At 44.6% G+C, this 11,639-nt stretch overlaps 1 protein-coding gene across 11 annotated transcripts in view; it reads left to right on the forward strand.

Moving 5' to 3' along the window:
• PLCE1 (phospholipase C epsilon 1) overlaps positions 1 to 11,639 on the forward strand; it is a 335,693-nt gene that overhangs the window by 305,144 nt on the left and 18,910 nt on the right. For all 11 annotated transcript variants that reach the window (XR_007145212.1, XM_047824502.1, XM_047824504.1 and 8 more), the window contains exons 26-29: positions 231 to 492; positions 3,449 to 3,567; positions 8,227 to 8,355; positions 10,605 to 10,814. Coding sequence is in view for 10 of the 11 variants with exons in the window: in XM_047824502.1 (XP_047680458.1) it covers positions 231 to 492; positions 3,449 to 3,567; positions 8,227 to 8,355; positions 10,605 to 10,814 (720 nt within the window). In the remaining variant the exon portion in view is untranslated. The remainder of the gene's footprint in view (positions 1 to 230; positions 493 to 3,448; positions 3,568 to 8,226; positions 8,356 to 10,604; positions 10,815 to 11,639) is intronic.

Consider the following 11,639-nt stretch of genomic DNA (forward strand, 5'->3'; position numbering starts at 1 on the left):
GTTATCGTCAGGTGAATGCTGTTGACAAAATAGGCTTTCACATGACTCCAGTCATGTGATTACCTGATTACAATCACTTTTTGTTTCTTTTTAGCAACTTTGTTAACCATGTACCCCTTCCATTCCAGAATGTTCTTTGTCTTTCTTGGTGGAGGGAAGCAGTAAGGCACAGAGGTTGCTTTGTTTCTTTCGTGTCTTCAGTGACTTTGATCCTTTTTTCCTTGCCTCAGATTGTCTCTGGTCAAAACGTGTGCCCGAGTAGCAGCACAGGAAGCCCGTGTATCGAAGTCGATGTGCTGGGCATGCCCCTGGACAGCTGCCATTTCCGCACAAAGCCCATCCACCGGAACACTCTGAACCCCATGTGGAATGAACAGTTTCTCTTCCGGGTTCACTTTGAAGATCTCGTATTTCTTCGTTTTGCCGTTGTGGAAAACAACAGCTCAGCTGTAACTGCTCAGAGAATCATCCCACTCAAGGCTTTAAAACGAGGTAGAACAAAATTCTCAAAATGCTAATAATTATAATAGCTAAGTGATGGATGCCCTGGGGTTCATGATGTTCTTCTCTCTCCTTGTGTGTATGTTTGGAATTTCCATAGTACAAAGTTAAAATAAGAGGCATAAAGGGGGCGCCTGGGTGGCTCAGTCAGTTAAGCGTCCAGCTCTGGCTCAGGTCATGATCTCACAATACATGAGTTCAAGCCCCGCATTGGGTTCTGTGCTGACAGCTCAGAACCTGGAGCCTGCTTCAGATTCTGTCTCCATCTCTCTCTACCCCTCCCCCACATTGCACTCTGTTCTTTCTCTCTCTCAAAAATAAATAAACATTAAAAATAATAAGAGGCATGAAGAAATGATACAGATTTGAACACTGTTTGATCACATCTCAAAAGAGATTTTTACATTATCCTAAAATCAGAGGTGTTGACAACATCCCATAGAGTGTGTCCTCTCCCTCTGCTGGTGTGGGGAGGAGTGGCTGTGCTCCTATTCCTGCACACCCCTTCCCAGTAGCAGCCGCTGCACCCCTGGCGTGTTTAAAGCAAGGACTGACGTTAGGAGAGGGGCCCGGGGTTGGGAGGTGCTGCCTAGCTGGCTCAGTCAGTGACTGGCTCAGCATGTGACTCTTGATCTCAGGATCCTGAGTTCAAACCCCACATTGGGTGTAGAGCTTACTTTAAAAAAACTTAAAAGTGAAGCACCTGGGTGTCTCAGTTGGTTAAGTTGGTTGATTTTGGCTCACCGTTTGTGGGTTCGAGCCTCACATTGGTTTCCATGCTGACAGTGCAGAGCCTGCTTGGAATATTCTCTCTCTCTCTCTCTCTCTCTCTCTCTCTCACTCTCAAAATAAATAAACTTAAAAAAAATTTTTTTTAATAAAAAAAGGAAAAGAAAGGAGCCTGAGAGAAGGAGGGCTGGGATGCTCTCATGGCACGTCCAGTGTTGGAAGCTGGAGGTGGGTGTTGGGGGCAGAGCAGGGCAGATGGAGAATCCTGAGTAAAGGCCAGAGCTGTTGGCCTGCTGTGGTTCGGCTTTGCCAAAGCACTTGTGGAACTTCAGCTTGTTGTCCAGTGGGCATGGCTGCACCTTGCTCCTCAAATGCGTGTCAGGGTCTCCTGGGACTCGTGGTAGTGAAATGCAGATTCTGATGCAGTAGGTCTGAGGGTGCGGGGGCTTGAGAGTCTGCATTTCTAACAAGCTCCCAGGGATGCTGACCCTACTGGTCTACTTTGAGTACCAAGGTGCTAGCGCCTTCTTCCACCACCACACTCAAAGCGCCGAACTCTGACTTCCACGAACACATTACAGTCTCCTGCATTTTGTTCTCTTCCTGTTTTTCTTCTCCACTGTGCAAGTAGCACATAGCCACTGCCCTAGTCAGCTCGGGTTGCTGAAACAAAACACCACAGACTGGAGGCTTAAACGGCAGACATCTATTTTCTCACAGTTCTGGAGATGGAGGTGATGGCAGGGTTGGTTTCTCCCAAGGCCCCTCTCCTTGGCTGGCAGACAGCCACCTTCTCGCTGTGTCCTCACATGGTTGTCCCTGAGACTGTGTGCAGGCACCTGGTGTCTCTCTCTTCTTATAAGGACACCGGTCATATTGGCTTAGGGCTCACCCTACTCACCCATTATGACTTCATTGAGGGCCCTAACCCTCTTTAAAAGACCCATCTCCAGGGATGCCTGGGTGGCTCAATCAGTTGAGTGTCCAACTCTTGATTTCACCTCAGACCATGATCCCAGGGTCGTGGGATCAAGTCCCAAATTGGACTGTGTGCTGACAGCAAGGAACCTGCTTGAGATTCTCTCTGTCTCTCTCTGCCTGCCCCTCCCCCACTCACACTGTTTCTCTCTCTCTCTCTCTCTCTCTCTCTCTCTCTCTCTCTCTCAAAATAAATAAATAAATAAATAATTTTTTTAAAAGCCCCATCTTCAGATACAGGCACATTCCAAAGTACTGAGAGTTAGAGCTTCAACATGAGAATCTGGAGAGGACACAATTCAGTTCATAACAGTTATTACAGAATTATGAGAAAGCACAGAGAAGCAAAAACGTTTCTTTTGAATTATCCATTTTCCATCTCTCCAAAATAATCACTTTTGGTATATTTCTTTTGTAGGCTTTATTTCTCTGCCCATGTATTTACATATTATATGTAATAGACATATAACATAATATATATTTTTAATAAATAGGCTTTCTACTAATCTTAGTGTCTTGCATCTCACTGGTTTTCATTCCTAATGTATGTAGTGAGCAACTTTTTTAAAAAATTTTTTTGATGTTTATTTATTTTGGAGGGGGGAGGGCAGAGAGAGTGGGGGGACACAGAATCCGAAGCAGGCTCCAGGCTCTGAGCTGTCAGCACAGAGCCCAACACAGGACTCAAACCCACAGACCGTGAGATCATGACCTGAGCCGAAGTCGGATGCTTAAGCGATTGAGCCACTCAGGTGCCCCTGTAGTGAGCAACTTTTTCTGTTGGTAGCTATGCATCTTCATTAGCACTTTCACTGGCTGCACGTTATTCCATGTTATATTGGTACAAACAGTCACGCCATAACTTACTTTCCCAACTCCGTGTTGTTAGAATACTGCATTGTCACTAAGAGGGAATATTTGTAAAACAGTGACTGTAGATGATATCAAAATGATCAGATTTTCCTACTGTATTTTGTTTGAGTTTAAGATATTCTGCTTGAGTCTAAGTTAAAAATAGCACCTGAACAAGCTAGTTACCATAAGGTGACCCAAAACTGTCCCCAGGAGCAGCAGTCTCGATGAAAAGGTGTCTGTCTGCTGGTTGCATGCCCACTGCCACTCCCTGCCCATCGGAAGACCTGATTTCCGCCTACCATTTATTGACCTCCCAGGGTTACCTTCTTTGCAGAGCTCTGCAGTGCATGGCTAACAAGCTTTCCCCAATTCTGCATTATTCCAGGATATCGACATCTTCAGCTGCGAAATCTCCACAACGAAGTCTTGGAAATCTCTAGTTTATTCATAAACAGTAGAAGGATGGAAGAAAATTCCTCCAGCAGCACCACGCCGGCCTCTTTGGTAACTAAGTTCTATTTCACTCAGCATATTTGCAGGGATCGCTACACTGGGGATAGATAGGCTTTCTTGTGGCACAGGAACCTGGTCAGTTAGAGTTATTAATTAGGTAGCAATGGAAATAATGACAACAACAGTAATGGCTGGCACTTGACACTTTCTAAGCACTTTACAACTATACTAATTCAGTTAATCCTGTCAGTAACTTTGTGAAATAGCTACGGTAGCCTCTCCATTCCATACAGATGAGGAAGGTCAGAGCTAAGTATATCTAAGTCCATTTTCCATCTCTCCAAAATAATCACTTTTGGTATATTTCTTTTGTAGGCTTTATTTCTCTGCCCATGTATTTACATATTATATGTAATAGACATATAACATAATATATATTTTTAATAAATAGGCTTTCTACTAATCTTAGTGTCTTGCATCTCACTGGTTTTCATTCCTAATGTATGTAGTGAGCAACTTTTTTAAAAAATTTTTTTGATGTTTATTTATTTTGGAGGGGGGAGGGCAGAGAGAGTGGGGGGACACAGAATCCGAAGCAGGCTCCAGGCTCTGAGCTGTCAGCACAGAGCCCAACACAGGACTCAAACCCACAGACCGTGAGATCATGACCTGAGCCGAAGTCGGATGCTATAAACCCGTTCCATAAACGGGTTTAAACCCGTTACTGTAGTGCCAAAGCCCATACTCTTTTTTTTTTTTAATGTTTACTTTATTATTTTTGAGGAACAGAGTGCAAGCCAGGGAGAGGCAGAGAGAGAGGGGGACAGAGGATCCGAAGCAGGCTCCACGTTGACAGCAGCGAGCCTGATGTGGGGCTCAAACTCACGAGCTGTGAGATCATGACCTGAGCTGAAGTCGGATGCTCAACTGACTGGCCACCCAGGTGCCCCCAAAGCCCACACTCTTAATGAGTGCATTATAGGCCTGCCAGGGAGATGAACCCAAAATAATAACATGGGGAAAAGACTAATTAAGCAAAGGTTTGGGAGATGCAGAATTGGCCCTCTTGGAAATGGGAAAGGAACGCCACAGAAAGGGTCACTATTACAGAATCTGTCTCTTAACAAGTTCCCTAGGTAAGGTCCATACCATTGAAGTTCGAGGACCACTGGGCCAGTACCCACCCCGGTAATGCAAGGTTGTTTATTTAAACAAGTACCACTGCTTTAATTAACTGGTTGATTCCATTATTTGATATTTAGAAATTAACTTAAAATGAGGGGCATCTGGGTGGCTCAGTAGGTTAAGCTTCCAACTCTTGGTTTCAGCTCAGGTCATCATCTCACAGTTCATGAGTTTGAGCCTCACATCAGGCTCTGCACTGACAGCACAAAGCCTGCTTGGGATTCTCCCTCTCCCTCTCTTTCTCTGCCCCTCCCCCCTCAAAATAAATAAATAAACTTTAAAAAATACTAATAACAGGGGCGCCTGGGTGGCTCAGTCAGTTGAGCGTCCAACTTCAGCTAGGGTCATGATCTCACAGTTCATGGGTTTGGGCCCCGCATTGGGCTATGTGCTGACAGCTCAGAGCCTGGAGTCTGGTTTGGATTCTGTGTCTCCCTGTCTCTCTGCCCCTCCCCCGCTCATGCTCTCTCTCTCTCTTTCTCTCTCTCTCAAAAAATAAACATTAAAAAAAATTGTTTAATAATAATAACAATAGAAGGGTGTCCATTGATTACCTCTTTACATGTTTAATATAACCTGTTCACCGTTGTGTCAATCTTATACTTCAACATAGTGCTAACAACCTGTGGAAAGGCACCCCGTATGCTCACAAATGGCGCTGGCTCGACCACTGCCATGGCCACCCATAATTCACCCAATTTTCTTCTCTGCTCTTCTTCCCCTCACCTCATCGGTGTCGTCTCTCTCGCCATCCTGACCTCATTTTCTCAGGTTCTCCTCCTTTTCCCTTCAGTGTGTGGCCAAAGTTGAGAACAACACTTGGCCAAGGTAGAGAGAGGTGTTGCAGAGGCAACTTGTGCAGAGGACTGGGAAGCAGAGACAGGGCTGCCTAGGTATGGAAGGGCAAGAATCAGCTTTCACAAAGGGGAAGCAGAGCTTAGTGCCTGATTCTGGCTCAGTTTGCCTCGATACTTATTAGCACTGAAGATTCCACACATGCCATCGATGAACCATTTTTCCTCACAACACTTCTGACACCAAATGCATTGTGTATTTTCTTACACTGCTTCAACTCTGACAGCAGCTGGGTGTCCTGCCTTTCAATTTAATTCTGACAGGGTCTACCTGGAGTTAGCATCAGGTCCCAGAGTTAAGGGCTCAGTCCTATGGGACTGTCCCCACTTCAGGTGTCAGTGGCAAGTCCCAGGTTGTCACTGGTACTTCTGACTGACCAGCTATAAATTCAGGAGGTTTCCACAAACCCCTTCTCAGGCTCAGGAATTTTGTAGAATGACTCGGAGAACTCAGAAACGTGCTTTACTGTTACCAGTTTATTATAAGGACACAATGCAAGAGAAGTCCGATGGAAGAAAAATATAGGGCAAAGGGGGTGTGAGGCCTCCGGCATCTCAATGTGTTCACCAACACAGAAGCTCTCGGAACCCCACCTTTTAGTGGTTTTAATGGAGCTTTATTGAAAAGGCATGATTGAGTATGTCATAGCCCATTGGTGAGTGACTCAACTCTCGGTAACGTCCCCCTCCCTGGAAGCCCCAGGTGGTGCTGAAAGTTCCCACCATCTGATCCCACCTCGGTCTTTCCAGTGAGCACCTCCCATCCTGAAGCTGTCTAGGGGCCTCCAGCCATCGGCCATCTCATAACATGCAGGGAACACTCATCGCTGCAGAGGTTCCAAGGGAGATGCGTGCCAGCGACTGTGAACAAAGACCAAATATTTATTTTTTATTGTACCACACCAGGCCATCCCTGGGTCCCAGGCAGCAGCAACACGTATGTGTTCTTTGACCACTGAAGTCATCACCCTCCATTGCTCAAGCCAATAACAGAAGATCATCGTGGACTTCTCCCTCCCTCTCACAGCCCCATTTAAGACTTGATAAGTCTATCTCCTTAGTGGTTTTCAAATCCATTCATCTCTGTCCATCACTACTGCTTTGACCCTCATCCATTCGCACCTGGCTCATGGCAGTGAGTTTCTAACTGGCCTCTCCCTCTGAGCTTGAACCCCTCTGTCTGCTTAGCCACATCTAACTAAAACCTAAATCTGATCATGTCACTCCTGTGTTAGAAACCCTTCCTTGGTTCTCCACTGCTTTCAGAGTAAAATTTATACATGGACTGGGCAGAGACTCTGGGAAAACAGTGAGCTTATGAGTCATTTAAAGGGGCAGCCACTACCCTGCTGTCAGCCCCAGCTGCTGGTTGCCATGCAGTGTGGCCTGATCTTCTGGTTTCCAAGAGAGTCAGGACATCTGGACTTGCATAACTGTTGGCAGTGATTTCAGCTTCCAAAAAATACAGTGCAGGCTAAACCATATAATTGAAATGTGCGTTTTATGGTATACAAATCATGTCTCAATAAAATGCATTAAATAATAGAAACACAGTGTGCAAGCAAAATAAAACAGCCAACTCCTTCCCCAAATAAAAATAAAGTACAAGTTCAATGAAACACTTAGGGCCTCGGGTCACTATTCCGCTCTCAGTGTAGCTCTTCCGGCCAGTTAGGAAGAGGCCTGCATGATTGTGCACCTGCTGGCTTCTCCAGCAAACCCCTCCACACCCCAGTCACGGAGCTTGTGGAGGCTCCCAGAATCCCCTGCTTCAGGCCACCTCCACGCCTTTGCACACAGGCTGCATCAATATTTGGGGTGTTCTTGTCCCACCCTCCATCTTCTAAGTCACACTGTACCTTCAAGATTTAGTTCAGATGATACCATTTTCAGGAGGTGCTCTCTGCTTTCCTCCAAACCTGGGATCTGCCCCCTCCTCTGGGTTCCCAAGGAACTTAGCATACTGCTGACAGTTGTCCATTTTCTTTTCTGATTCATTCCACTGGGTGCCCTTGAGGGCAGGGATAAGGTCCTCTTTCTAGGATAATGTCCCAGGGCCAGACATAGTGTCCGATTCACTATCAAGTCTCCATAAATAAATTTTGTATTTTGAGTGAATGAATATATCTTAATATACAAAATGCTCAAAAGTTGTGAGTTACACACCTCCCCAGCTCTTCCTAAAACAGAAATACTTTTCATATTATACTTATCTGTGTGCCTGGGCAGAGAGTGCTCTAAGCCTGGAATAGTCTATCATCTTACCAACCAAAATTCTAACCCAAGGCCCTGAGAAGAGAGGGAACTCAATAGACACTGTTGAAGGTCAGTTCATAAGTAAGGACTAACATACACTTCAGATAATACCAGTCTCCTAATTATGAGGGAAAGAGTCACTTTCCATTTATTTTAAATAAATAAATTTTAAATAAATAAATTAGTATTTTGGTGGTATGCTGCTAATATCCTCACTAGACTGTTAAGGAAGATGCACCATCGCCTCTTCAGCGACAAACAGAAGTATCAGGTTGTAAAAGAATGGTCTTCTTTTGCATTTACATGTCCCTCTACAGACTTCTAAGAACTAGTACTTGTGTACTGAATATAGCCTAGAAATAACATGAGAATGAGAATGAGAATGAATGAGAAACCATGTGGTCTTCCTTGACAGATGTTTAATTCAGAAGAAAGAAAATGTTTGCAGGCTCACAGAGTCACGGTGCATGGGGTCCCAGGTCCAGAGCCCTTTACTGTTTTCTCCATAAGTGGAGGCACGAAAGCAAAGCAGCTTCTCCAACAAGTAAGTCCACTGAGGCCATGGTTGGGAGAATCCATCATCTAATATGTATGGAGGGGTGTGTGTGTGTGTGTGTGTGTGTGTGTGTAAATGCAGGTGTAAGCATACACACACACACAAAAGTCCATGTTGATGATCTGCCTTTTGATTATTTGTGTAATTCAACACTGAGATCCACCATAAGAATGATTTGGGAGGTCATGGTACCATTAGATAAGCTAACCTACGGAGAGAGACAGAGCATGAGCAGGGGAGGGTCAGAGAGAGAGGAAGACACAGAATCCAAATCAGGCTCCAGGCTCTGAGCTGCCAGCACAGAGCTTGATGCAGGGCTCAAACTCATAAACCATGAGATCATGACCTGAGCCAATGTCAGTCACTTAACCGACTGAGCCACCCAGGCGCCCCTAGAAAAGAATTTTTAACAAGTCTTCAAACACATAAGAAAACACTAGGCTCAAGATGGATAAGGACCAAAATGAGTGGCTTTCCAATCGTGTATTCTTTCCCTCTAAGGCTAGACCCGGGCCCCATCTTTCTTCTTAATGTGGAGCTTACTAATCAGTCAGAATTTGCACACAAGCTGAATGAAGTTTGTCGTCCTAGGAGTTAGATCAAGTTTTTAGAGCATCAGGATGGACGGCGGCCAAGAAGACATTGCTTCAGCCCCTCTAGCCTTAGGCCTTTATCTGCATGTTGGGCAGCCCCATTGTCCCCCTTCCCCTGGCACTTGATCTTAACCCTTGAGGTCCTACCCCTCTGGTAGTGCAAAGAGGCCTGCAGGGCCTGACCCAGGAGGATGAGAGCCTGTTACCCCAAAACCTGCAGCAGCATCACTGGCCTAAGTCCCCTCATGTGGTGCCGCTTCTGCTCGGGATCGCCCCCAGAGATCCCTGTGGCTTTCTGTAGGCAGGGACACCCCCCTCCCGGGGAGGACGTGTGAGAATGAGAAAGCTAGAAACCAAGCAGCATCCGGAGGGGGCAGCTCCTCAAATGGACAGACAGCCCCATGTGTAACGTCTTTTCTCTTCACACTGGAAGCCCCACCTCGGATTGACACAGTGACCTAATATCCTTGCAACACTGACTACAAACCAAGTGCTGGGGTGAAGGGAGCTGCATCTTCCTGAGAATCTTCTGTCCTCACTGTCCTTGGTTCATTCCACTTTTCCTGCAGGCCAGATGAAGTAGTGCCAAGTATGGACTCTAGGAGTTGCATCACTGGCGGGGGCGAGGAGAAGGGTGCTTGCCTAATCCAGACCAGATGGTGGCAACCTTCTCTGTCCCCACTTGGAGTGGAATGGGCGGTCATTAACTTATAGGAGTGTGATGGTAACTGGCGTTTATTGAGTTCTCGTATGTGCCAGTGTTATGTTTTCTAACCAGTGCCTCAATCATGAAACGAAATGAGGAGGTTGTTACTCTTAACTGTTCCCATTTTATGGACGGGGAAACTGAGTCTCTAAGGGGTTAAATATCTTGTCCAACACCTCACAGCCAATAAGTATTAAAGGCAGACCTCAGACCCAGGTCTGTCTGGCTCCAGAGCCTTGTCCCAGCCACTCTGACCGCCTGGGTAAGTAACCAACAAAGAAAAACAAGCTTGTAGGCACAGTGTCAGGACTTAATTGAAAGGAGAATTCCCAGGAACTTAGATCAGATGAGATTAGAAGACAAGTATTTCTAACATGAGAAAAAGACACGGTGCTGGTAAAAGCTATGCTAGGTTCTTTGCCATTGGTCCTGTGTTACAAGATTACAGAGAGCTAAATTCATGGATTGAGAAGCGTAAAGTCTGTAATTCAGTAGAAGCTCTCATTCCAGCTGTGGGAAAAATAGTTATGCTGTCTGGGGATTATGAATAAATTGTGTCGTTGCCCAGAATGAACATAAACAATCCTTCTTGGACATAAGAGAGTTCTTAGGTCTTCCAAAAAGAATTATTCAACACTGCAGAGTAAGTTTCACTTATAAATTACACATCAGACCTATGTAAACACCGTGAGAATAGGTTTCTTTTGTGTGTGTGTGTGTGTGTGTGTGTGTGTTTTATTCAAGTATAGTTAACATACAGTGTTATATTAGTTTCAGGTTTCTATACAGGACTCAGTGCTCATCAGGATAAGTATAGTCTTTAATCCCTAGTTCCTATTTCACCCACCCACCCACCTCCCCTCTGCTAACCATCAGTTTGTTCTCTGTACAAAACTGGCTTATTTTGAATTAAAGTTTTGCCTTTGCTTTTTCTTTAGATTCTGACCACTGAACAAGACACCAAACCTATCATCACAGACTATTTTTTGATGGAAGAAAAATATTTTATATCTAAAGAAAAGAATGAATGCAGGAAACAACCGTTCCAGAGAGTCATTGGTCCAGAGGAAGAGATTATGCAGATTTTAAGCAGCTGGTTTCCAGAGGAAGGATATGTTGGCAGGATTGTCTTAAAAACCCAGCAGGAAGTAAGTGTGTCTCACACCGTAACAACTCAGGGTGTGATTAACCACCTCACCACTGGCCACCTCCCTCGATTCAGAATTTATCATTGCAACCTGATTTATGTTATTCTTCTTAAGTAAATGGGGAGAAATGATTTTATTCTTCTGCACTTATTCAGAATGTTATCTCTAAGTTACAGAAATTCAGTCTAAAAACCATCTCTTGTAAAAGAAAGGGAGCAAGAATTCAAAGGATTCCTCATGCTTGTCATCAACTGTGGGTCCAGGCTTTGATTTATATGCGAAAAGGCATTGTCATAAAGGTCACTGGACCGTGTCATGCTAGTCCCATTGGTATTTTACATTTGGGAATTGGTTGCCTTCTTGTTCGTGCCTGTTAAAGTTTTAGCTGATAAAAAGTTCTGTGTTTTTAGGTAGAACAGTAGTTCTTTGAAAATATTCTGAAACTTCACACAAAGCAAAGTATTCTCTCAGCCTTGATCAGAGTTAGTAAGAATTTACGTTATGTTCACTAACATTCCTGTGATCATTCGCATGAAGGAAAATAATATAGCGACTTCCTGTCAGCTCTACATTGATTAGTTCCTTTTCAAGTTTGTGGATGGAGTACTGATTTTTTTTTTTTTTTTAATAAACTGCTAAGAGCCCACTAACTTACCGCCATTTTTTTAAATGACATACAGTCACTGCTCCACCATAGATGTTCAGGCCTCATGATATGTCAATAATGAGGGAGTGGAGTCAATTCAACAATTAGATTAAACAAATATTTATTGAGCACCTAATACATGCCAAGCCCTGTTCTGGGCACACTATCTATCTTCTCCT

This window comes from Prionailurus viverrinus, chromosome D2 (assembly GCF_022837055.1).
Source record: "Prionailurus viverrinus isolate Anna chromosome D2, UM_Priviv_1.0, whole genome shotgun sequence".
Lineage (NCBI taxonomy): Eukaryota > Metazoa > Chordata > Mammalia > Carnivora > Felidae > Prionailurus > Prionailurus viverrinus.